This window comes from Ovis aries, chromosome 3, assembly GCF_016772045.2.
Source record: "Ovis aries strain OAR_USU_Benz2616 breed Rambouillet chromosome 3, ARS-UI_Ramb_v3.0, whole genome shotgun sequence".
NCBI lineage: Eukaryota > Metazoa > Chordata > Mammalia > Artiodactyla > Bovidae > Ovis > Ovis aries.
The window spans coordinates 218,872,656-218,898,117 of NC_056056.1; the positions used below are offsets into that span (position 1 = coordinate 218,872,656).

The 25,462-nt window shown below is 52.6% G+C and overlaps 2 protein-coding genes across 11 annotated transcripts; one reads left to right on the top strand and one right to left on the bottom strand.

The window, feature by feature from the left end:
* Positions 1-6,477: 6,477 nt before the first annotated feature.
* Positions 6,478-14,735, bottom strand: NAGA (alpha-N-acetylgalactosaminidase). 5 transcript variants are annotated; one of them, XM_042245139.2, is made up of 10 exons: positions 14,666-14,735; positions 14,119-14,212; positions 13,201-13,336; positions 12,521-12,692; positions 11,862-12,039; positions 11,457-11,551; positions 10,557-10,718; positions 8,867-9,064; positions 7,575-7,718; positions 6,478-7,154 (listed from the first exon to the last, which is right to left on the bottom strand). In XM_042245139.2, exons 2-10 carry the CDS (start codon positions 14,132-14,134, stop codon positions 7,020-7,022), a joined length of 1,236 nt encoding a protein of 411 aa, XP_042101073.1. In that variant the 5' UTR covers positions 14,135-14,212; positions 14,666-14,735; the 3' UTR covers positions 6,478-7,019.
* A 5,602-nt stretch (positions 14,736-20,337) lies between these two features.
* On the top strand, positions 20,338-25,422 carry PHETA2 (PH domain containing endocytic trafficking adaptor 2). 6 transcript variants are annotated; one of them, XM_027968164.3, is made up of 3 exons: positions 20,338-20,523; positions 21,970-22,053; positions 23,080-25,422. In XM_027968164.3, the coding sequence occupies exon 3, from the start codon at positions 23,085-23,087 to the stop codon at positions 23,871-23,873; it is 789 nt and encodes a 262-aa protein (XP_027823965.1). In that variant the 5' UTR covers positions 20,338-20,523; positions 21,970-22,053; positions 23,080-23,084; the 3' UTR covers positions 23,874-25,422. The 6 variants fall into 6 exon arrangements, with proteins under 6 accessions (XP_027823965.1, XP_027823962.1, XP_042103751.1 ...); XM_027968161.3 differs by lacking the exon at positions 20,338-20,523 and adding an exon at positions 20,570-20,694; XM_042247817.2 differs by lacking the exon at positions 20,338-20,523 and adding an exon at positions 20,734-21,107.
* The last annotated feature ends 40 nt before the right edge of the window (positions 25,423-25,462 follow it).

The following is a 25,462-nucleotide window of genomic DNA, read 5'->3' on the forward strand; positions in this document are numbered from 1 at the left end:
GCTGAGTTTTAAGCCAACTCTCTCACATTCCTCTTTCACCCTCATCAAAAGGCTCTTTAGTTCCTCTTCAGTTCAGTTTAGTTCAGTCCAGTTGCTCAGTTGTGCCCAACTCTAGCGACCCCATGGACCGCAGCACTCCAGGCCTCCCTATCACCAACTCCCGGAGTTCACCCAAATTCATGTCCATTGAGTCGGTGCTGCCATCCAACCATCTCATCCTCTGTGGGCCCCTTCTCCTCCCGCCTTCAATCTTTCTCAGCCTCTTCACTTGCCACCAATAGAGTGTTATCATCTGCATATCTGAGGTTATTGATATTTCTCCCAGCAATCTTGATTCCAGCTTGTGCTTCATCCGGTCTGGCATTTCGCATGATGTACTCTGCATATAAGTTAAACAGGCAGCGTGACAATATACAGCCTTAATGTACTTCTCGCAGTTTGGAACCAGTCTGTTGTTCCATGTCCAGTTCTAACTGTTGCTTCTTGTATTGTTACAGGTTTCTCAGGAGGCAGGGCGGATGTTCTGGCATTCCTATCTCTAAGAATTTTTCACCGTTTGTGGTGATCTACAGACAGAGGCTTTAGCACAGTCAGTGAAGCAGACATGGATGCTCTTTTTGAATTTCCTTTTTCTATGATCCAATGGATGTTGGCACTTTGATCTCTGGTCCCTGTGTCTTTTCTAAACCCAGCCTGTACCTCTGGAAGTTCTCAGTTCATGTACTGTTGGAGCCTCTCTTGAAGGAGGGAAGCCAGTTCCTAGAAGACGGCTGTGATCCTTTGGTCGTGTCGTGTTCCTTCAGTTTTTCATGTTACTTGAAGTCTCGAGTGGTTTTCTTCACACTTGCAGTGGCAGTCACCCCTCCAGATTGTTTACCAGCTGACTTTGGGAGAGAAATCCCTTCCGCCAGTGCTGCTAGAATCTGAGGCTTTCCCAGACCTCTATGGATATACCGCCACCATACTTGTTGCTCCCCCTTGTGGCAGAATTCTTAAGCTTGCTTGCCTTCCCTCGGTCCCGAAATACACCAGCCCCGGAGCTGACAGCCTCCGCTTTGTTTGCCCAAGTTCTGAGTTAAAGCTCAAGTCTGTGGTCTCTCCCTGGCCTACAGACTCAGGCTGGCTTTCTACATGCACTCAAAAGCCATCTGCCAAAGGCCACACTCACCACCATCAGGGGTGTGCACAGAGAGCTAGCCGCAGGGTAGCGGTGTGAGTGGGGGTGCTGGTGGAGGTGGGGGTGCGTTGAGGGGTGGGCGGCCTATGAGCCGGGTGGGGGGGCCTGCAGGCAGGGATCTGCATCCTTTAATCCCCCCGCCCCGAGTCCTATCAGCCCCTCTCGCAGCCTTTTCCCGCCCCCGCCTCAGGCAGCCATGACCCTGGCCTCTGGGTGGAGTGAGAGAAGCGTGCCTCTTCGGCACAGCCAGGACGTCAGGTGTGCGCCCGCACGCTTCCCGTGGGAGAAATCAAGGGCCAAGAATGCCTCCCTGGGCAGAGCTGTGCTGCCTTGGGGGAGGGGTGATGTGGCTATTAATTTCCCTCTGGTTATTACTTTGACTCCTCTCGTGTGTCCAAGCCACTGTTGCCTTTCTGCAGCAGTGCGCTGGAAATTCTCCACCGGAAACCTAGACTTCCACAAAGGCTCTCCCGTCTGCGGGTGATTGTCTTAAGACAGCGTTCATTCTCCGGGGTCTCCCAGACTGTGGCTGAGAGGGACTGGGGCCAGTTCAGAGGCCACTTTCTACAGTCAGGACTGGAGTCTATGCCTATTACCTGATGCATGGATGGGTAAGGCTTCTGGGTCCCTTGACATATGGTTTTACATTCCTACCAGCAGCATATGAAGGTTCCAGTTTCTCCTTATCCTTGCCAACACTTATTATCTGACTCTTTCTAGTCATCCTTTTGGGGTGAAGTGGTATCTCACTGCTGTTTTCATTTACATTTAGTGAGTATTGGCTGTTTGCATATCTTCCTTGGAAAAATGTCTATTCAGATCCTGTGCCCAGTTTGAAATTAGGTTGCCTTTTTATTGAGTTACAATGTCTTAATATATTTTAAATACAAGTCCCTTATCAGATACATGAATTGCAGGTATTTTCTCCCATTGTGTAGGTTGTCTTTTCACTGATTTTAACATGGGCAAATTATGGCTATTAATTTCCCTCTGGTTATCACTTGGACTCCATAAGCGTTAGTATGTTGCTTTAGTATTTTTGGTGTTGCATATTCATTCTCATTCATCTTGAAGTATATTCCCTCGTATGTGATGAGTCACTTCTGTCTGACTTTCAAAATTTTCCCTTTATCTTCTGGTTATGACATGTGGTATGGTCTGTCGCTCAGCCCTGTCTGACTGTTTGTGACCCTTTGGACTGTAGCCTCCAGGCTTCTTTGTCCATGGGATTTTTTTCCCAGGCAAGAATACTGGAGTAGGTTGCCGTTCGCTCCTCCAAGGGATCTTCCCTACCCAGGGGTTGAACCTGGGTCTCCTGCATTGCAGGTAAATTCTTTACTGCTGAGCCACCAGGGAAGACTGTCTTCTGAGAGTTTGATTATGATGTGTTGACATATGGATCTCTGACTTTACCCTGCTGGTTGTTTGTTGAGCTCCTTGATGTGTAGATTAGTCATCAAATATGCAACATTTTCATCCATTGTTTCTGTAGCCTTCCACCCTTTCTCTCCTCATGTCTGTGCTGCATGGTATCTCACAAGTCTCTGAGCCTATTAATTTTTCTTCATGTTCCTTTCTATCCCTTGGATAGGTTAGCTTTTTTTTTTTAATTTTTATTTTTACTTTATTTTGCTTTACTGTATTGGTTTTGCCATACATTCACATGAATCTGCCACGGGTGTACATGAGTTCCCAATCCTGAACCCCCCTCCCACCTCCCACTCCATATCATCTCTCTGGATCATCCCCGTGCACCAGCCCCAACCATCCTGTATCCTGTATCGAACATAGACTGGTGATTCATTTCTTACATGATAGTATACATGTTTCAATGCCATTCTCCCAAATCATCCCACCCTCTCCCTCTCCCACAATGTCCAAAGGATAGGTTAGCTTCTATGGACCCATCTTCAAGTTTGTTGACTTTTTTTCTGTGTGGTTATGTCTGCTGAGCCCCTCTAGTGAAATTTTCATCTCAGTTATTATACATTTCAACTCTAGAATTTCTATTTGGTTCCCTTCTGTAAGTTCTGTCTCTTTACTGGTATTCTCTATTTGGTGAGATGCTACTCTTTCCTCTAGCTCTTTGGACATGGTTTCCTTTAGTCCTTTGAACATGTTTTAAACAGCTGACTTAAAATCAGGTACTGTTGTTGCTGTTCAGTCGCTTGCCACCCCGTGGACTGCAGCACGCCAGGCTTCCCTGTCCATCACTATATCCCAGAGTTTATCAAACTTATGTCCATTGAGTCGATGATGCCATCCAACCGTCTCATCCTCTGCCACTCTCTTCTCCTCCTGCCCTGAGTCTTTCCCAGCATCAAGGTCTTTTCCAATGAGTGAGTTCTTTGCATAAGGTGGCCAAAGTATTGGAACTTCAGCTTCACCATCAATCCTTACAATGAATATTCAGGGTTGATTTCCTTTCATATTGACTGGTTTAATCTCCTTGCAGTCCCAAGAGTCTTCTCTAGCACCACAGTTCGAAAGCATCATTTCTTCAGGGTTCAACTTTATGGTCCAACTCTCACATCCACCCACGACTACTGGAAAAACCATAGCTTTGACTATATGTACCTTTGTCAGCAGTGATCTCTCTGCTTTTTAATATGCTGTCTAGCCCGGAGACAACATCTGGTACTAGGGTAAGTTAAAGACTCTACAGAGCTTACTGTTCTTACCAACACTCTACTGTCTTTCTTGACTGAGCACTCTCTGGGTTACGGAAGCCTTTGGTTAATTTCTAGAGTTTAAAGCTAATTCTGATTATATATGGCAGATTTTTCATTGCTTTTATAGAATGAGAAACTTTCAGTGGTTCTTACTGGACCACTTTTTTGACCCTTTGCTTGGATTTTGATCCAAATAAACTATAGAAAAATATTTTGGGGACAACTGGTGGGAGTTCCGTGGGGGCGCTACTGGTTAGGATTCCGGGCTACAACTGCCACAGCCTGGGTTCAGTCTCTGGTCAGAGAACTAACTGTGAGCCTGTAAGCTGCACAGTGTGGCCAACAAAAAAAAAGCAAAAAAACCCTAAAAAACATTTGGCAAAAACTGAATACAGACTAGATAGCATACTGAAAAGCAGAGAGATTACTTTGCCAACAAAGGTCTGTCTAGTCAAGGCTATGGTTTTTCCAGTGGTCATATATGGATGTGAGAGTTGGACTGTGAAGAAACCTGAGCGCTGAAGGATTGATGCTTTTGAACTGTGGTGTTGGAGAAGACTCTTGAGAGTCCCTTGGACTGCAAGGAGATCCAACCAGTCCATCCTAAAGGAGATCAGCCCTGGGTGTTCTTTGGAAGGAATGATGCTAAAGCTGAAACTCCACTATTTTGGCCACCTCATGCGAAGAGTTGACTCACTGGAAGACTCTGATGCTGGGAAGGATTAGGGGCAGGAGGAGAAGGGGATGACCGAGGATGAGATGGCTGGATGGCATCACCGACTCGATGGACGTGAGTTTGGGTAAACTCCGGGAGTTGGTGATGGACAGGGAGGCCTGGCGTGCTGCGATTCATGGGGTCACAAAGAGTTGGACACGACAGAGCAACTGAACTGAACACAGACTGGTCATCATATTAAAATTTTTATTAAGGACATATATTCTTTTCAAGGCCCTATGATCGGTTAGAGCTACACAGCGGTGTTTAGTTTTCTTTGATTTGCTCTCAAATACTCCAGCTCACATGCAGAAAAGTATGTGTGGGATGAGAGAGATAAAACAATGGCACAGGTTGATGGTTGTTGGATCTGGGTGATGGGTACATGAAGGCTTAATTACCAGTTTATTTTTATTTTTAAAAATTTCCATAGTAAAAAATTTTTTAAAAAAACAGAAGGGGTACTCTTGGGTCCAAACAAGACTGAACTTGGGAAAAATAACTGAGTTCCAAACTGGCCTTTGGTGAAGGGCAGTAAAACAATGTCATAGAAGATAGGCACACCGCGTGTTAAGAGAATAAAGGCTAAAGCTGCAGTATGGATCAGGTACCTCAGGATAAAGCTATACAGCAAGTAAAAACTATCTCTGGGTCTGGAAGGGCACAGTAATCAGCTGGTCAAATCCAGGCTGACCCCTGGCCCCAAGTCCCAAGTCTGTTGTTCTCAATCGCTAATACCACATCCCAGGGTGGTGGGATAGATCTTTCCTGGGACTGGCAAAAGAAGTGTTCCTGCCCAGACCATTCCATTTGGCTCGAACAGCACTATGACCAAGACCTGGAGCTGCAGCTGACAGACCTCAGAGGGCAGAAGCCTGGGCTACGGAGGCGTCAGTCCTCCTGAGTGACCCACAGCCTCAAGACATCAACTGGGAAAAGGGAGCTTCCTCTGATGACCCTGGACTCCAGAGATCTTAAATTACCCTATAAAATGCACATTTGAGAGTTCTTTCCACCATACTCTAAACATAAGGACCTCAGACCCCCGAGGAAGGGAACATGGGAGAGCCCCTAGAAGAGTTCCTACAGGGAGGACCACACAAAGCCTGGGGCCTGGGTGCCCCAGCGTGTGCTCCAAAGCACAAGGAGAACCTACCTCACCTGCTCTGCTGCCCCCTTCCAAAGGAGAACGAGGGCCACCATGGAAGACAGACGCCCTGAGGCCTTAGCTAAAGAGAGGGCTTGGGAACGAGGAACCGAAGTCAAGAACCAGCCGTTCTTTGGATACCCCCTTCCCTAGGAGGAGGAGCAGGAAACATACTTCAGGTCACAAAGAGAGCCCCTGGACCTTCCTTCGGACACAGCTGAGGGATCTGAAAGTCCTCTCACCCAGGTTAGGAGAGAAGCTCAGGGGGGAGCTGGGAGGACTGACGAGCAGAGGACAAGCTGTGTGGGCCCTGTGGGGGAAAGGCAGAGCTCACTGCCCTCAGCTGCTGCAGCCAGGGGCGCCACTGACTGAGGCCGTCAGGAAGGGGGAGGGCGCCTGAAAGACGGCCCAGACAGTGACGCAGCACCCCCCAGCAGACCGGGGCCTTTCCCTGTGTGGCCGAGGGGCCGCTGAGTGTGGTCAAGGCAGGCAGAGCCTGTAACACGTGGACGGGGTTGGGCAGAGGGCCCGGGACATCACTAGCCGGCCGCTCTGTGCTGTCACCTCCTCAGTGCTGGGCGGAGCAGGGATGGTCTGGGGTGAGGGGCAAGCCTGGCATGGCCAGAAGTGCCATCTGCTGGTCTGCGGAGTGAGGGGTCGGACGATGCCATACATCTTCCCTGTGAGGCGCAATCTGAAACCGGCACCTCGTGCCGTGCTCCCCGGAGTCCCTACCGCCCACGGCCCAGGTCCACGTTGCAACTGCTTGACAGAAAAACAGCTTTATTGGTGACCCGAAGGAGCCAAGGTCACTCCCAGGCCGCGTCAGCCTGCAAGGCCTTCTCCGGGCAGGAAAGTCAGTCACATAATTCACGGGGATTCCTGACAAGAGATCAGAGCTCTACTCCTAGTTATAAGAAAAATTCCCAAAATTCCTGATTTCAGAGTCAACACACAGAAGGTCCAAGGCTCGTGTCCTGACAGATATGCGTGTCCCGACAGATATGCGTGTCCCTGCCTGTCCCCACAGGGGAGGCTGACTGAGCTGTTCAGCAGTATCTGTGGGGCTGTGGAGACACGGTAGAGGCCCACAAAGCCACAGGGTCTCCCTGAGGCAAGTTTCCTGGAGAGTTCCAGCTCCAGCAGGGAGCGGGACCTGGCCCTCAGCTCGCACCCCAAGTCTGATGAGGTCGGGTCGCCGAGCAGGCCTAGGGAGCAGAGAACCCCACCGCACTGGCCCTCGGCACACGGACCCTCCATGGTCCAGGCTCAGTGGTGCCGCCACAGCCTGTCACTGGCCCCAGCCCCTCACTGCTGGGGTATCCCCAGCTTACTGATGGGGTACAGGTACCACATCACCACCCCCGAAGGGTTGATGATCACGGTGAAGTTCGTTTTATCCTGGAGGCCACTGATGATTTCACCCGTGTAGACGTCCTGGGCCTGCAGGGGGAGGATAGCACCAATGCCACCCTAAGGATGGCTGCACGGACCCCACCCCACCCCGCAGAGGATGAAACACCCGAACTTCGGTCTGCCTATGTGGAGCCTCCAGTATGCCCTACAGAAGTGGGAGCGTGAACCCCCGAATCACGTCCCCTCTGGCCAAGCCAAGCAGTACCTAAGCACAGGCCAGGGGTGAGAACCCGAGAGACGTGCCAGCAAGACCAAAGAGGGGAAGCCACGACCTTGGGGGCTGGCAGGACTCAGTTACACACAGCAGTTCATCTGTGTAGCTTGAAAGCACTGGAGCAGAGAACCGCACCAGCCAGAGGACCCACGGCTTAGGGGGACGGGTGTGTGAGTGAGAACTCAGCAGCGTCCCCTGGGAAGCCTGAAGTCCTGAGACAGCAGAGCACTCACCTCGTACACCACAGAGCTGCTGAAGTTCAGGCGGGCAAGGGACGAATGGTAGTGATAAGGCATGTCTGTCCTGCGGCTGAAGAAGACGATGGCGCTGGCCTCATTGACCAGGGGCCGCAAGTACACTTCAATGTAGGATTTCTCCTGGGCATGGAAGATGGCTAACTGGCTGGGGCCCCTGCTCAGCAGGCCCCGAAGCCCCCTTCCCAACCCTCCCTTGAGCTCTGGGTCCCGCCAGCCCACAGAAGCTTAGAGGGGGAAAGACAGCCCTCTAGCACCAACTCCTCTAACTGCACCTTCCCTCCTCCTTTCTTTCTCTTTCTTCCCTTCTTCCTTCCTCCTTTCCTTTCCTTTCCTGACTCAACAGACGCTCCTGGACACTTCCTCTGTGCTAGGCCCCCTGTTTGGACGCGACAAATGCTGCCTGAGGTCCTAACGTCAGAGAGCTCACAGGGTAACAGGAGGGACACCCGTGGACAGCCCCTGGCTCTAGACTGGAGGGCACAGTCCAGTGGGAATGACGAGCTCCACCCCAAGGAGCCAGGAGCGGGAAGCCCCATCCTCCAGAAGGTCTCTGGGCCGGGCTCCACTGTCAGCCCCTCTGCAGGATCAGACGCCGCCTCTGGGCATCACCGGCTCAGCGGGTGCCTTCTAGAGTGGTGGAGATTCCTTCTCACTAGAGGGGCAAGGGTTCTGCACAGAGAGCACAAGCTCTGAGGCGACGCTGCAGGCCTCTAATCCTGTTGTGCCACTCACCCACTGTGTGGCCTCGGGACAATATCACTGAGGCGCTTCAAGTTTACGTTTCCTCATTTGTAAAACCAGGAAGGAGCATCTACCTTCTGAGAAAATGTATCTAGAATGCCTAGCACACAGCAGGTGCTCAAAAACTAGTAAATGCTACTACTAGTACTTAGTTATACTCCTTGGTTCAAGCAAGTCCTAAACTCTAAGGCAAGCCCAAGTTCTCTGCCAGACATCACAGACTTGTGCGGACGTCTTGTATTAATACTTCCAAACCAGGGGGCCATGCTGTTCCCACGGGCATTTGTGGTGATGTCTCCCTTCCCCCAGTCCCATGAGCTGTCCTGCTCTGGCCCTGCTATTACCTGGGTAAGTAGGGGACAGTCAGACCAGCTGCCAGTAGGGCCTCCGACCGAATGCAACCAGGAGGGACTGAGTGGATTTTAGAGACCCCGATCCTGACCCCTTAACCTCCAGCTTGCAGCCTTGTTTTCAGGGAAGCCCAGTCTCTCAGCTTCCCCCCCTTCCCTGGCCCCATACCCCAGTACCTTGAGAATCCTGCGTCCCTGGATGCCTAAGGGATCCTGGTTGATTTTGATCATGAGTGGATTCTGCAGGATGTCTACGTTCTGGGCGGAGATGGTACGCAGGTCTGTGGACATCAACAGGGGAGCCGCCAGCACCGTCCACAGGGCCATCTGGGCTCGGGCTTGCTCGAAGCTGAGGCCAAAGTTCCCGATGAGCAACTAGGGGCAGGAGAGGAGCGCTCAGCTCTGCCCTCTACAGGGCGGTGGGCATGGGGACCAACCCTAAACTTGTAGCAAGACAAGAGAGAGATGGGGAGGACGGCCAGGTTATGGGCCCTAGTTCTGCCAATACTGTTCCCTGGCACTGTGGCTTTGGGGTGGGTCAAATCACTTTTCAGAGCCTCAGTGTTTTTTTTTTTCCCAACAAGAGTGTAGGGGTGATAATATGTTCTGACCATGTCACAGGATGTTGAAAGAATCCCATAAATCCTACTGCCGAAGGCATTTATAAACTGGAACATGGAAGGAATACAGCCAGGGTGGTAGAAGTCAGACCTGAAGAGTGTCTGCTCCTGCCATTAGCTACCCACCTGCCCTAAAGATAGTTGCACCAATGGGCACTCCTGTCCCCAGGCAACCAGTATACACTGACAGGACAAACGATTATTGCTAACTCAACACTGTTGTGTACTTAATGAGACCAATTTAGTTACACAATGCATATGTGCCAAACGGTACTAAGCATTTAAAGGATCATCCTTTTGGGGACATCCCTGGTGGTCAGTGGTTAAGACTCCAAGCTGCCACTGCAGGGGGCATGGGTTCGATCCCAGGGCAGAGAACTAAGAGTCTGCATGACATGTGGCACGACAAAAAATAAGAGTACTTGGCCTTGGGCCTAGCACTCAGTAGGTCAGTGAAGGTCAGCTCCTCCCTAACCCCTGGGGAGCTGAGTCCTGTTTACAAAAACAGACATGCACTGGCCTAGAAAAATTAAAATAAAGAGTCATCCTTTTAACCCTCAAAACAACATTATTACAGGAGCTACTATTATTATTTCAATTTTCCAAATGACAAAGCTGAGGCACAGAAAAAATGAAGTCAAGTGCCCAAGGTAAGTGGCAGAGCTGGAGCTCGAACTTTAGCAGGTCCACTTCTCACCCTTTCCACCTGGCCTATTATTTGTAATTATTATAACTGCCATTGGGGGTAAATACTTGGTGACAGCTAGAAAACTGTAGGAGAAACTGCAGGGCAATTTAAGCGGTCAGGGCTATGAGTGAAGTAGGTATGAGGGGCCAGCTCTGCCCATGGAGGGAACAGCACAGAGTGTTGCGAGGGGGCTCAGAGGCAGGCCTGGCAAGACAGTCCAGGGAGGGAATGATAGCAGAGGGGGGCTCGTGGTGCTCTCCATCCTACAGGGGGATGAAGCACCAGAGTCTCTCCAGACCAAGCTCTCAAGTTTGAGGAAACATCAGAACCGACTGGGAAGACTGTTAACAGTGGGCATTCCCAGGCCCTCCCTGAACATTCTAACCTAAGACGTGGGGGTGGGGCCCTGGGCAAAGAATAGTAAGCAAGCTCCCACGGCATGTCCCACACGGTGGTTCAAGGACACACTTCAGAGGTGCCGAGCTAGAGCCTGGCAAAGAGCATCCAGGAAGACAGCACACGGCCGTGGGCCCCGGGCCAGCCCCCTCCATGCTGGTACCACGTCTGGGTCGTTCCAGTGCCCCGGGCCGGCCACCGGCTGCAGCACGTCCTGGTGGGCCACAAACCAGTCCAGGATGGACAGCACGCTCCTCCAGGAGTCCTGGATGTCATCGAAGTTGCGCCAGAGGTTGCAGATGTCTGCCAGCAGGGTGTAGTTCACCTGGATGTGGAGGCAGGCAGAGTCCCGGGCCAGCGTCAGACTCTGCGGCCCGGAGGCCTGTCCAGGAGCTGGGGAGCCTCAGCAGGGGACACAGAGCGTGGGAAGGCTTAAGAGATCAGGCTTTGAGCGTGCTCAGCATGAGGAAGGGCTTCGGAGGGAGTGCCCCTCCTCTGGGCTGCCCAGGCCTCCCCTCCAGGCGTGCTGCTTGCGGGAAACTGACCCTTCCCTCTCATGCCAGCAGGGACCAAGCGCAGGGTATAGAAACCGGGGCTGGGGTACCCATAGCCTTCCTCCCACATACCCACCCCTGTGTTCTCTCAGGGAGACTGCCACCCTCCACCAGGGTTCTCCATCCAGTCTACACATCTGATTCCACCCTTTCTAGCATCCCACATGCTGAGGGGCCCCTGGCGAGGTGCCCATGAGGCCTTTCGGAGGCTAGGCCCCACCTGCCTTGGCTTCACCAGTCTTCCGGTCCTCCAAGCCCACTCAGTACACCCAGGATTCTGAGTGCTTGCAGCGGTGCTGTGTCAGCACCTGACACACAGCTCCCACACCCTTCAGCCCAGCTGACAACTGTCTCCTCTAAGACCCTGGGCTGCTCAAGCCCTCAGGTACTCACGGCCTCCTACAAATCAGCATGTGAGCAACTAAGATGACAGAAGCTCTGGCTGCACAGAAGGCAAAAAGGCCTGGGTACGGGGTGGCACTGCCAGGTGGGTGCGGAGAATGGCTCACCTTTGGGGGGAGGCCCCCTTCATAGGCTGGCCAACTGCAGGAGAAGGCGATGGGGCGGCCTGTGGCATTCAGGGCAGCGGCCATCTTGGGGTACCCTGGAGAAGTCCAACCACCACATTTTAGGATGAAGAAACCCAAGGTGATCTCGGGCCTCAGCTCAAACCTCCCCCAACACGTGAGGAGACTAATGCTCAAAAGAGGAGGCACCTCTCCTGTACCAGAGCTGCACGCACACCCTGGGAAGAGCAAGGCACCAGCGCTCCGGGAGCCAAGATACCCCTAGGCCCTGGGGGAGAGGAACTGGGAAACACTACCCCCTAGGGGCCATACAGCCAGCCAGTGGGGGGCCTTCCACGGCCACCCCTCCCTGTCTACCTAATGGCCCCAGCCAGCTGCGGGACCCACCCTCGGCCCGCTCCTGGGGGCTTGAGTAGCAGCCATCCAGCTTCAGCATGTCCACCTTCCACTCGGCGAAGGTTTGCGCATCCTGCACCACCTTGTCTAGCGTCGTTCCCGGGTAACCCATGCAGGTGAAGTTGCCCAAGTCCTCGTAGATGCCCAGCTTCAGGCCCAGGGAGTGAGCCTGGGGCGGGGAGGGGTTGAGAACACAGTGGATACCTCAGGGAACCACTCACAGGCATAGCTGACCAGGCCCCATTACAACCTTCAGAGGCTCCCAAAAGCCTGGAGGGAAGGGTCTCAGCTTTCTGGCCTGGCCTTGCCTCTGCCAACATGACCCTTCCCCTCCCTCCTACACACACACCTTGCGTGGGCTGTCTCAGCCTCTAGGCATTTCCTCCTGCCATCCCCTCTGCCTTGAATGCCCTCTCTAGGATCAGCCTCCTCAAGAGAACCTTCCTGAAATCCCAGGCTGAATAAGAGGTTTTTCATTGCTCTTGCTCACGACCGTGACTCACAACTACCTGTTCACGTATCTATCTCCTCCACCAAACTGTTTGTTCTCAGGCAGGGACTATAGAAATGAGCCCTAAGTAGGATGGGGTGGAAAGAGTGGTCTGGCCCGCAGGCCAACGGGCAGGACAGGGCTGGGGTGGGGGGCTCACATAGTCAGCCAGGAAGGCAATGCCGTGGGGGAAGCGCTTGCGATCTGGCACCAGGTTGCCCTTGGCATCACGTCCACCAATCCAGCAGTCATCGATGTTAAGGTATACGTAGCCCAGTTCCCGCCATCCATCCTGCGCCAGCCGGTCAGCCATCTCCATGAAGAGCTCCTCACTGGCGAGGGGCAGGGGAGAGGGCACGCTGCTCAGTGGCCCAGCGTGGGCCTCGCCCTAACCCCACCCCCCTTCCTCAGAGGGTTTCAAACTTCTTAGATACTCTGAGTGTGGATCCAGCCTGTAAGGACCGTGGCCTTTGCTGTCAAGCTAGAGACTAAGCCAGGTGACCAAGGGTTACGTCCTGAGCCATAAGCAGGGTGGAGCGAAAGGGGTGATTTGGCTTCCAGGCCAAGAAGCAGGACTGGGCCAGTGGGAAGCACGTGGGGTCAGGCCTGACCCTTAACTGTGATCTCCTTTCCCTTATCTCAGGGGCTGGGTCCCCTACAGGCCTGAGGTCACCACAGATGCCCCCAAGCTGGTCATGAGGCTGAGTGCCAGACGTCTCAAAAGTTACCTCCGGTTGCTTCCTCTCCGGGATGGGGGTGGCCCTGACCCTGCCCTCTTTCCGAGCTGACCCCCACCCTCGCCGGCCCCCACTCCTGTCTGCTGGCGCAGACCTGGCTCACCTGATGCAGCTCTTTGGGTCCTCATTGCAGTCGATGTTGCAGCGGAAGCGTTCCCAGGCCAGCCAGCCCATGGGTGGCTTCCGCAGGAGCCCATTCTCCAGGACTAGCACCTGGGCCACCAAGGCCAGCAAGAGCACTGTAGTGGGGTGGACTGTGAGTGGCTCCCATAGCCCCAGCCCTCTCCCCACCCCATCCGCATGCCGCCCAGCCCCACACGTTATGGGAACTAGACTCTCCAGCTTAAGGTGGAAAGGGCTCTTCCTGCAACTGCTGGCTCCCACCAGGCTGTGAGTGGGTGGACAGCCCCAGGCATAGTGCGGTCGGTGTCTGAGGCCTGGATTCCCCCCTGCTGTCGCCACAGCAGTGCTGGGATCACCAAAATCTAACATCTGGAGTCACAGGCTTTCTACACCCTGACCAGCTCTCCCTACTCCATTCACACAGAACTTGACAGGACACTGTAGCCAGGACCCAGGTCTCCTGAGCCCCATCCAGGGCTCGGTGTTCTCCGTGGGCACCCAAGAGGCTTCAGAAGGGCTTAAGAGGTCAGCTGGCGGGAACAGCGCCGTAGGGCCTTAAATTGCTATCTGTAAAATGGAATACTGATGTTATACGGCTGTTATCAGCACACTTTGATGTTACAGAAGATAGGGCCTCTGGCTGTGAGGTAGAGGGGGTGAGCAAAGAAGAGGTCTCTTTGAAGGGGAACTGATTCTTGCCTGGGAAGGATCTCCTCCTTTCCTGGCCCACCTCCAAGAATAAGAGAGGAACATGTCTCCCCATATGCCCACATCAGGGAAGGAGGCCCAGAAACCACAGGACTGGAACTTCCTCCAGGCAGCACCACCGCCTCCCTTCCCACAAGTGGTCACTACCCCTCCCAAAGCCACACACACCCAACCCAGTCCATGTAGGTACCTGTCTTCAGCAACATTGCTCTGGACTCAGCGGTCTCAGGACCTGACCAGATCTGCTCTGCTTTTACCAGCCTCCGTATGTTGGGATTTGGAAGCTAAGAAACGTTAGAAAAGCACTGAAAAAAAAAAGAAAGAAAAGTACTGGGGTCCCTCCTGTTTGACTAGCCCTGCCGTCCTTAACCTTGGGTATGGATCCCACACTGGGTGCCCAAGGCGTCCTCACAGCGCCCAGTCTCTTCCCCCAGCCATCACTTCCCCGAGCCTGGGTTCTCCCGTCGGAAATACTCAACAAAGTTTCGTGGACGTTAGACCTCACCTCCTCTGCCCTGCTGGGGACCCCGAGTGCCCAAGGGTGACCCTCTGCCAGGCTAGGGTCAGAGAGAGGCACCGACAGACTGCAGGACGCCCAGGAAGATCGGAGGTGGCGGGCCGGGAGCCAGGCCTCCGCTCCCACCGGGGCTGGGTTGCCGCCGCCGCCCCCAAAGGCCGCAGGCCCAGCGGCCCAGCCCTGGGAGCCCACCCACAGTCGCCCATCCTCGGCAGCTCACCGACTCTTCCGCTGCGATCTGAGCCGCCGCCTGGTTCGGCCTCCCGAGTAGACTACCGCCGCAGTCACCTGATTCGTCTACCGCGTTCCAGCGGGGCGAGGCCTGACGGACGCAAACCTTCCCGACGGAACCTATCAGAATCCCCCTAGCAACGTCCTGCCCCGCCCTACACGGGCCCAGAAAGCCCTCGGAACCTCCCAAAGCCCCTCCTCCTTTGAGCTCCGGGTCTGCGCGCTCCCGAGGCAGGCACCCGCCCATCTCACAAGCTCCCGATCTCCGCCGAGCTAGTCTCTTCGCTTCCGCCGGGTCCCTTAAGGCGAGGAATCAGTTCAGTTCAGTCGCTCAGTCGTGTCCGGCTTTTTGAGACCCCATGGACTGCAGCATGCCAGGCCTCCCTGTCCATCACCAATTCCCGGAGTTTACTCAAACTCATGTCCATTGAGTCGGTGATGCCATCCAACCATCTCATCCTCTGTCGTCCCCTTCTCCCGCCTTCAATCTTTCCCAGCCTCCGGATCAGTTGAGCTGTTTCAAATCCTGAAAGATGATGCTGTGAAAGTGCTGCACTCAATATGCCAGCAAATTTGGAAAACTCAGCAGTGGCCACAGGACTGGAAAAGGTCAGTTTTCACTCCAATCCCAAAGAAAGGCAATGCCAAAGAACGCTCAAACTACCGCACGATTGCACTCATCTCATACGCTAGTAAAGTAATGCTCAAAATTCTCCAAGCCAGACTTCAGCAATGCGTGAACCGTGAACTCCCTGATGTTCAAGCTGGTTTTAGAAAAGGCAGAGGAACCAGAGATCAAATTGCCAACATCCACTGGATCATGGAAAAAGCAAGAGAGTGCCAGAAAAACATCTATTTCTGCTTTATTGACTATGCCAAAGCCTTTGACTGTGTGGATCACAATGAACTGTGGAAAATTCTGAAAGAGATGGGAATACAGGCCACCTGACCTGCCTCTTGAGAAATCTGTATGCAGGTCAGGAAGCAACAGTTAGAACTGGACATGGAACAACAGACTGGTTCCAAATAGGAAAAGGAGTATGTCAAGGCTGTATATTGTCACCCTGCTTATGTAACTTATATGCAGAGTACATCATGAGAAACGCTGGACTGGAAGAAACACAAGCTGGAATCAAGATTGCTGGGAGAAATATCAATAACCTCAGATATGCAGATGACACCACCCTTATGGCAGAAAGTGAAGAGGAGCTAAAAGCCTCTTGATGAAAGTGAAAGAGGAGAGTGAAAAAGTTGGCTTAAAGCTCAACATTCAGAAAACAAAAATCATGGCATCTGGTCCCATCACTTCATGGGAAATAGATGGGGAAACACTGGAAACAGTGTCAGACTTTATTTTGGGGAGCTCCAAAATCACTGCAGATGGTGACTGCAGCCATGAAATTAAAAGACGCTTACTCCTTGGAAGAAAAGTTATGACCAACCTAGATAGTATATTCAAAAGCAGAGACATTACTTTGCCAACTAAGGTCCATCTAGTCATGGCTATGGTTTTTCCTGTGGTCATGTATAGATGTGAGAGTTGGACTGTGAAGAAGGCTGAGTGCTGAAGAATTGATGCTTTTGAACTGTGGTGTTGGAGAAGACTCTTGAGAGTCCGTGGACTGCAAGGAGATCCAACCAGTCCATTCTGAAGGAGATCAACCCTGGGATTTCTTTGGAAAGAATGATGCTAAAGCTGAAGCTCCAGTACTTTGGACACCTCATGCAAAGAGTTGACTCATTGGGGGAGACTCTGATGCTGGGAGGGATTGGGAGCAGGAGGAGAAGGGGACGACCAAGGATGAGATGTCTGGATGGCATCACCGACTTGATGGACGTAAGTCTGAGTGAACTCTGGGAGATGGTGATGAACAGGGAGGCCTGGCGTGCTGCGATTCATGGGGTCGCAAAGAATCAGACCAGACTGAGCGACTGACCTGAGCCTCAGGGTCTTTTCCAAGGAGTCAGTTCTTTGCATCAGGTGGCCAAAGTTTTGGAGTTTCAGCTTCAGCATCAGTCCTTCCAATGAATATTCAGGACTGATTTCCTTTAGGAAGGACTGGATCTCCTTGCTGTCCAAGGGACACTCAAGAGTCTTCTGAATAGGGTACTGTAGATGCTCATTTAATAGCTGTGGCATGGATACTTGCTGAGGGCGTTTTTAAAGAAAAATGAGAGCATGCCCTGGAGTATGGCCCATAGTAAACCACTCAGAAACTGTAGTGGAAGATGAATAGGTGCTATGAACCGCTTTTTATTTTTATTTTTTTAAATTTATTTATTTTAATTGGAGGTTAATTACTTTACAATATTGTATTGGTTTTGCCATACGTCAACATGAATCTGCCACAGGTATACACGTGTTCCCCATCCTGAACCCCCTCCCTTCTCCCTCCCCGTACCATCCCTCTGGGTCATCTCAGTGCATCAGCCCCAAGCATCCAGTATCATGCATCGAACCTGGACTGGTGATTCGTTTAATATATGATATTATACATGTTTCAATGCCATTCTCCCAAATCATCTCACCCTCACTCTCTCCCACAGAGTCCAAAAGACTGTTCGCCAGGAGACTCTCCTATCTTGCCTGACACTTGGGCCACCCATTATGCTCATCCAGACACTCTGCATTCTTTCCGTTTTCATTCATCACAGTCCTACTGAGCAACGACTAGATAACAAACACTTTATTCTTGACACCTTCACTTGGATGGTCAAAGGCATGTCAAACAGAACTGGCTCCAAAAACCTGCCACTTTCGTATCTCAGGTTACTGGCAACTTTCCTTTCAGATGCCCAGGCCAAAATATTAGAGTTCTCCTTGGCTCCTCTTCCCCTCAGTCCCTACGTCCAGTCTCTGTGCAAACCTAGTACTCTCCACCTTCAAACCCCATGCTGAGGAATTTCCCTGTGGTCCAGTGGTTAAGACTCCCTGTGTCGATCATGATAAACTGTGGAAAATTCTGAAAGAGATGGGAATACCAGGCCACTTGACCTGCCTCTTGAGAAACTTATATACAGGTCAGGAAGCAACAGTTAGAACTGGACATGGAACAACAGACTGGTTCCAAATAGGAAAAGGAGTATGTCAAGGCTGTATATTGTCACCCTGCTTATTTAACTTATATGCAGAGTACATCATGAGAAACGCTGGACTGGAAGAAACACAAGCTGGAATCAAAATTGCCGGGGGAAATATCAATAACCTCAGATATGCAGATGACACCACCCTTATGGCAGAAAGTGAAGAGGAGCTAAAAAGCCTCTTGATGAAAGTGAAAGAGGAGAGTGAAAAAGTTGGCTTAAAGCTCAACATTCAGAAAACAAAAATCATGGCATCTGGTCCCATCACTTCATGGGAAATAGATGGGGAAACAGTGTCAGACTTCATTTTGGGGGCTCCAAAGTCACTGCAGATGGTGATTGCAGCCATGAAATTAAAGACGCTTACTCCTTGGAAGAAAAGTTATGACCAACCTAGATAGTATATTCAAAAGCAGAGACATTGCTTTGCCAACAAAGGTCCGTCTAGTCAAGGCTATGGTTTTTCCTATGGTCATGTATGGATGTGAGAGTTGGACTGTGAAGAAAGCTGAGTGCTGAAGAATTGATGCTTTTGAACTGTAGTGTTGGAGAAGACTCTTGAGAGTCCCTTGGACTGCAAGGAGATCCAACCAGTCCATTCTGAAGGAGATCAACCCTGGGATTTCTTTGGAAAGAATGATGCTAAAACTGAAACTCCAGTACTTTGGCCACCTCATGCGAAGAGTTGACTCATTGGAGAAGACTCTGATGCTGCGAGGGACTGGGGGAAGGAGGAGAAGGGGACGACAGAGGATGAGATGTCTGGATGGCATCACCGACTCGATGGACGTGAGTCTGAGTGAACTCCGGGAGATGGTGATGGACAGGGAGGCCTGCGTGCTGCGATTCATGGGGTTGCAAAGAGTCGGATACGACTGAGCGACTGAACTGACTGACTGACTTCTACCGCAGGGGGCGCTGGTTCCATACTTGGCTGGGGAAGGAAGCTTCTGCGTGCCCACGCAGTGCGTCCAAAAAAATTATCAAGCAAACAAAACTGAATTTGGCCATTTCTACTCTCCCAGCCCGCATCACATCTTGCCTGGATTACTCCAGCATCCTCCTCACTGGTCTGCTTCCACTCATATTGTTTTCTTCCTACTAGCCAGAGAAATCCTTTAAAACATAGCTCAAGACCTCACTCGAAGGCTTCCCTGGTGACTCAGTGGTAAAGAATCTCCCTGCCAATGCAGGAGACACGGATTTGATCGGTGGTCCAGGAAGACTGGACATTACCAGGAGCCACAACTATTGAGCCTTTGCTCTGGAGCCTGGGAACTGAACTACCGAAGCCTTCTCACCCTAGAGCCAGGGCTCAGCAACGAGAAGCCGTGGCGATGAGAGGCCCGCACACTCCAACTAGAGAGTAGCTCCTGCTCCCTGCAACTAGAGAAAAGCCCGGCAGCAATGAAGATAGAGCACAATAAATAATTATTAAAGAAAAACAAAAAACAAAAAACAAAACCTCATTCAAGACCTGGTGATGGCTGTTCATTTCAGTCTGGAGTAGCAACCCTCACAGATTTACAAAGCCCCACCCCACACATTCTAAGCCCATATCCTGCTGCTCCTGCCACTCCCCAACACACACACACACACACACACACACACACGCACGCACACACACACGGGTCTCTTTTCAGTTCCTCAAATACAACAGGTCTCAGAGCCGTTGCACTAGCTGTTCCTTCTGCCTGGAATGCTCTCTCTCCAGATTCTGGCATGACTGGCTCCCTGGTTTCCTTCAATTATTTCTCAAATGTCACATTCTGGGTGAGGCCTACTGTGACCCTTCTGTTTAAAATTGCAACCTTCCTACCGCACCCCCCACCCCATTCCCAGACTCCTTGCCCCTGCTCTATATTTTCCACAGAACTTATTGCCTCCTATCTCATTTATTATGGTGTCTATTAGTAACTGAATAAAAGTTAGTGGACGAGACAGATAATAAACAGGAAATAAAAGCATCAATGTAAGGAACTTTTTCTATATAAGTGGTTAGTGTTTTCACGCAAATACAAACCAAGGATGTGATAGAGACCTGCAGGCAGGCTGCTTTCTCATGGCTGGGGAGGGGACAGGAACTGAGGCCTAAATAATGTGAAGGACCTTGGAGGAGTTAAGAGCCTTGGGGTAGGGTTGGGAAGGAGGAGCGTTCTTGCAGGAACTGCCAGGGCCAGAACTCTGCAAGGTGACAACCCGCAAGTTCATGGGTGGATTGTCTGAGCTCACCAGGCTCCCAGGGCTGTCAGGAACGCCTCCCCCTGTCTTTGCTTGTGCACTCCTGCGTCCTTTTACAGCAGGCCTAGCTGTCCACTGACCCCAGGCAGAGCCTGGGCACTGAAGATGGGCTCCAGGCTGGCAGGAGTGAAGGGAGCAGAAATGAATAATCCCCCCCACCCCGGAAGCGGAGATCCAGCCGACTCCAGGGGGCCGGGTTGGGTGACTGGGAAGCTGGGCTGGGCCTCGAGGACTGGATAGGAGCCCGCCCAGAGGAGGCGTCTGGGCCGAGGCCGTCCCAGACTTGGCTCTGTGCGAGAAGTGGGCCGGGCGGGGAGAGGGGGGCTGGAGAGGGGGAAAGAGAAGGTCTCGAAGTTCTTGGGAGGTGGCCTGGGTCCGAGGCCCCCGGATGGTCCGAGGCCCCCGGATGGCCCGAGCTGGGACTCTGGGTTCGAGGCCGGCCATCGCCAACCAGCACTGGGCCTCACTCCGGGCACAGCCGGCCGGGCCTCAGTTTCCCCCCGGCGTGGATCGCGGGGCCTAGTGAGTCGTGGGCGGGGAGGGGTGAGGGCGGTAACTCGAGCCGCCCAGGCGGGGTCTCTCGGCTCCCGCGGCCACGTTTAGCAGCCCGGACGGACGGAGGCCTGGGGTCCGGAGTCTAAATGGCCCCGGGCCAGCCCGCGGGCCGCGCTCCTGGGCTTCGGGGGCGTGGAGGTGAGAGCGGGCCCGGCGGGCTCGGGAGGAGGCGGCCCCGGGAAGGCGTGGCCCGCGGGGACGTGGCGGGGCCGCTCCCCGCGCGATGGGGAAACCAAGGCGGCAGCCGCGCCCAGAGTCTGCGGCGCTGGCCGCGGAGCTCCCGGTGAGGCCACCCCGTTTCTGGGCGACAGCGGGTCAGACACCCCCACCCCCCCGCGGTGGCCATGGCCAGTGGGTCCCACGCCCCAGCCCGCCGATCCTCTAACAAAGAATCTAGAAAAATGCAGTGCAGCGGATTCCCGCCGGGGTTGCAATGCGGGCCTCGTTAACCGGGGAGGCGGGTGGGGAGGAGACGCCCTTCCCTGGGGAGCGGAGACAGTTAGGTCGGCTCCGGATCTCCTCTCCGCGCCCCAGTGCTGGACGGCCGGGAGGTGAGGCTACTGCTCAAGGAACCAACCATCTGTGTTATTCTCTTCCTTCTCCTCCAACCACCAACGGAGACCGGCCCAGCCCCCATCTCAGGACCCTGCTTGCTTCTCTCCATAGCCCTTATCAAGACGGGTCTTCACGTTATTTAATTAATTTAAAAAGACACTAATTATTATTTATTTTTGTCCTTTTTTTTTTTTTACACTGTGCCTCCCCCTCGTAAATGTGGTTTTCAGGAAGGAGGGGCTTTATTTTGTCCACTATTGTATTCAATTGTTTTAACAAATACTTTCTGAGGGCCTCCCCAAGCCCTGCAAAGGGCTGGATATTGGGGAGGTTCCACCGGAACCAAGTCCAGTTGGTTGGTTCTAGACATTCTGCGGCTGTGGACAGGGCTGTAAACACAAAGATCATTATGGGATGAAGGCTGCTGTTGGGTCACCTTAGATCAGACCACCTTCCTGATCAGGACCACCTTACATATAGTGATCAGGGCAGGCCTCTCAAATTAGGTCACTTAAAGATGACAGATAAACTATGTGGCAAGTACTAAAAGGGAAAAGCAACAAGCTATGTGGGTACTTAACTCTGACCTAGCCTTAGAGGGCAGGGTGCTGAGGTCCAAAGAGTGATGATCAGGATGATGGGACTCAGATCCTTAAATTGCTCCCAAGTGCAGGACCCAAGTCCTGGGTGGACCTATGTGCGTATGTGTATTTTGGGCAGGGCAGTAGATTATCAGGGGTCAGGGAAGGCTTCCTGGAGGAGGTGGTGGTTTCATTTGACCTGAGGCTGAATAGGAAGCTGAGTAGGAGTAAGTCCAATCCTTTAGGATGGATTGACTGTATTTGAATTCTTTTGCAGGTGTCCTGGAAACCACGTGGTCAAAGGGCTGAGCCGTGTGGCCAGACAAGAGAGGCCCCCACCCCTGCCCAGGGAGCTCTGCGGGTAAGTGGGTCACTGCCAGGACTTGCCCCCAAAGAGGTGAGGGAATCAGGAGACCAGGCTCTGCTTCTCACTGGCCACGTGATCCTGGGAAGTTCACCTTCACTGTTCTGGTCTCAGTTTTCTGTGAGTCAGAACAGTTGGATTATATGCCACTTGTGTGGGTTTCCCTGGTGGCTCAGATGGTAAAGAATCTGCCTGCAACATGGGAGACCTGGGTTCGATCCCTGGGTCGGGAAGATCCCCTGGAGAAGGAAATGGCAACCCACTCCAGTATTCTTGCCTGGAGAATCCCATGGATGGAGGAGCCTGGCAGGCTACAGTCCATGGAGTCACAGAGTCGGACACAATTGAAGTGACTTAGCACACACATATGGGGCACCAACATTTGGTAGTTGAGGTTGATCCTACTCCACCACGCCCTGTGTTTGTACTTGTTTCCTGAGAAGGTCCCTATCTGAACCCACACTGATCGAGGAATGAGGCAGGCCTGCCCCAGCACAGCCCTATCTGGCCCTGCAGGCAGCTAAAGGACTACTGTGCCATCAAATGAGAGGCCAACAGGGACCCACGCAGCCCATGAAAACCCTGGATTTTGGCTTCAGGGTTGGAGCTAAGGGGCCCTCAGATTAGGGGGTGATGTAAGCAAAGTGGTTTTTAAGAGTCTGGTTTTTATGAGTCCATTTCAGCCCAGCTGATGCCTTTTCCTTTGGGTTTTAAAAAGCTGTTCACAGCCCTGCCATACTTCCTGGTCTGACACAAATGACATTTTCCTTTTCTCTGAGTCCTCTGATAACCAAGTGTGTGTTTGTTTGTTTGTTTTTGCATGATCCTCACAACCCTTTGAGAACAAAGGCAGGGAGACTAGCCCACTTCACAGATGGAGACACTGAGAACCTCAGGGCACAGAAAGTAAGAAGAGGCCACCGGGCTGGGGCCCAGGTCTCCTCCAGAGCCAGGACTCTTTTTCCCACGGGGTGCAAGCACCACCTCCCTCTCTGATCGCTGTTTGCCTCTGTCATCTCACAGTTCTCATGGGAGCCATGAAGTTGAATGAGAGGAGTGTGGCCCACTATGCACTGAGCGACTCCCCGGCAGATCACACAGGCTTCCTGCGCACCTGGGGAGGCGCAGGGATGCCACCCTCCCCCAGTGGCGCTGGCCGAAGGTGCTGGTTTGTCCTCAAGGGCAACCTGCTGTTCTCCTTTGAGAGTCGAGAGGGCCGGGCGCCTCTGAGCCTCGTGGTGCTGGAGGGCTGCACGGTGGAGCTGGCCGAGGCTCCAGTGCCTGAAGAGTTTGCCTTCGCCATCCGCTTCGACGCTCCTGGGGTGCGCCCACACTTGCTCGCGGCAGATGGGCCGGCGGCCCAGGAGGCCTGGGTGAAGGCGCTGTCCCGGGCCAGCTTTGGCTACATGCGCCTGGTGGTGCGAGAGCTGGAGAGCCAGTTGCGTGAAGCCCGCCACAGCCTGGACCTGCACCGCCGCTCATCCTGGAAGGCCGTTTCCAGCCGCTGCAAGCCCCAGGCTCCTGACTGCTGGTCTCCTGGCCTGGAGAACGGCCACTCCCTCTCCAGAGACTGCAGCCCAATGGGCTTGGTGGAAGAAGTGGGCAGCCGGCCAGCAGGGCGGGGCTTGGCCGAGTGGGAGCTGCAGGGCCCTGCCAGCCTTCTCCTAGGCAGGGGGCAGAGCCCCGTGTCCCCTGAGACCTCCTGCTTCTCTACCCTGCATGAGTGGTACGGCCGGGAGATTATGGAGCTGAGGCGGGCCTGGCTGCAGAGGGCCCAGGAGAACCAGCCAGAATGCAAGGACCAGGACAGACCCTGAGCCTGGGCCCTTCAGGTTCAGCCCTTGTCCTGCTGGTCAGGACGCCAGGGCCAGTGCTTTTTCAGGAGTTTAAGGTTTTACAGGTTCTTTTTTTTTTTTTTTTAAACTGGTTTCTGAAGTTGCTTTTGAGGTGAGCACTTTCCTTCCTGCTTTTTAAGGTTTTTTCCCCCAGGTTCCAAGTCCACCTTCATACCTAGAGGGAACTGCGAAATCATTAACTTTCAACCCATTTATTTCCTGAGGCCGAGAGGAGAGGTGGCTTGCTTAGCAGTCACAAGGCAAGACTCAGGTCTGCTGACTGTGCTGGACTGTCCCTCTCTCAGGGGATTTAATGAAGTGGGTTATATCACATGACCACAGGTCACTCCGCCTTCACCTGTATGATTCTACAGTTTCCAACATGGGGAATCTTGTGTAAATACCCAAAGTTGCCTGCAGTGTTGGCTTGAGGGACTGACACTGTCAGAAAAAGTAGATTTACTGTGTCACAGGGGTTTCTGGGGCCAGGCTCCTCCTGAGTGGTGAGAAGATTGAACATGGTGGGACCCCTATCCTGCAGTGAAGACAGGGCCCTTTGGAGAGAGAGGGCCTTTAGCTAGTGAAGAGGGATTTATCTTGATTAGAAAGTGTTAGGGCCCCTCTTCTTTCCCTGACTGCCCTGTCAGCAGATGGTGCTGATCACTGCCTCAGGAGGGGCCAGTAGCTTTTCTGTTAGCAGAAACTCTGTCCTCAACTGCCAAGTGGGAAGCTGAAGTGGGCTCCCTGGGAAAGTCAGTGACTTTGAATTTCAGTCCTGGGCATTTTAGGAGCTTGGACATAGGATTCCTGGCACCCTGTGATCAACTCTTCTCTCTTGACTGGGTCCCTAAAGGTATTCCCGATCCAGAAACCCCTAGGAACTCCTTCAGTCTTTCTTATTACCCAGCATGTATCTGCCAAGACCCTCTGGTTTCTACTGTCACCAACATGGTGCCAAGCATTTTCTTTACCAGTTGTTCTGAGAGGCAAAGTGACTGGGTAGACAGGGCCAGAGGCCGATCAGCCTGGCATCCTAAGGATTCTGGTAGCAGCGGCTGGATGGAAGATTCAGAGCCTGGTCCAGTATACACAATCTCTCCCTTAGCCTCTTTCCCTCACTGGGGTTTTATGAGACCTGACGAGGGGTCCACTAGGCCTAGAGTCTTCAGCTTAAGAGCCTCTTTCAGTCCAGGAGGCTGCAATGCTGCCCAGGGTCCAGGACCTGCTCCAAGGAAGCTAGGTTTGTTTCCTAAGAAGAGAGGCTACCTTCCTAGCCCTGTTTGGGAGCCCCACAGCCTGTATCTCTTGTTTTATACGCAGATATTATAGGGTTTTTGGTTATATTTATTGTTACAGTGCTTTTTATATGATTAAAACACCATGTTTATTACTTGTATTGGTTCTTTTTTAGCAGTTTGTGTGAAAGCCCCCACTACCCCCCTTTTCAGATATATATTCCCCCTTTTCAGATATATTTTCCATTTCGTTGTACATAACATATACCGTGGCATGAAATAAATTTCCAAAATCATTTCAGTAGCACAAGTAATAAATTTGAACTGTATTTTTTA

Bases quoted from the DNA above. Each gene is read 5' to 3' on its own strand.
- NAGA (XM_042245138.2), bottom strand. The intron at 11,552-11,861 runs GTGGGTCCCGCA...GGACTTCTCCAG, and splicing joins CCCCCAGGAGCGGGCCGAGG to GGTACCCCAAGATGGCCGCT. The intron at 7,719-8,866 runs GTACTGGGGTAT...TTCCATGCCCAG, and splicing joins AGGGACGCAGGATTCTCAAG to GAGAAATCCTACATTGAAGT.
- PHETA2 (XM_027968164.3), top strand. From the start codon at position 23,085: ATGGGAGCCATGAAGTTGAATGAGAGGAGTGTGGCCCACTATGCACTG.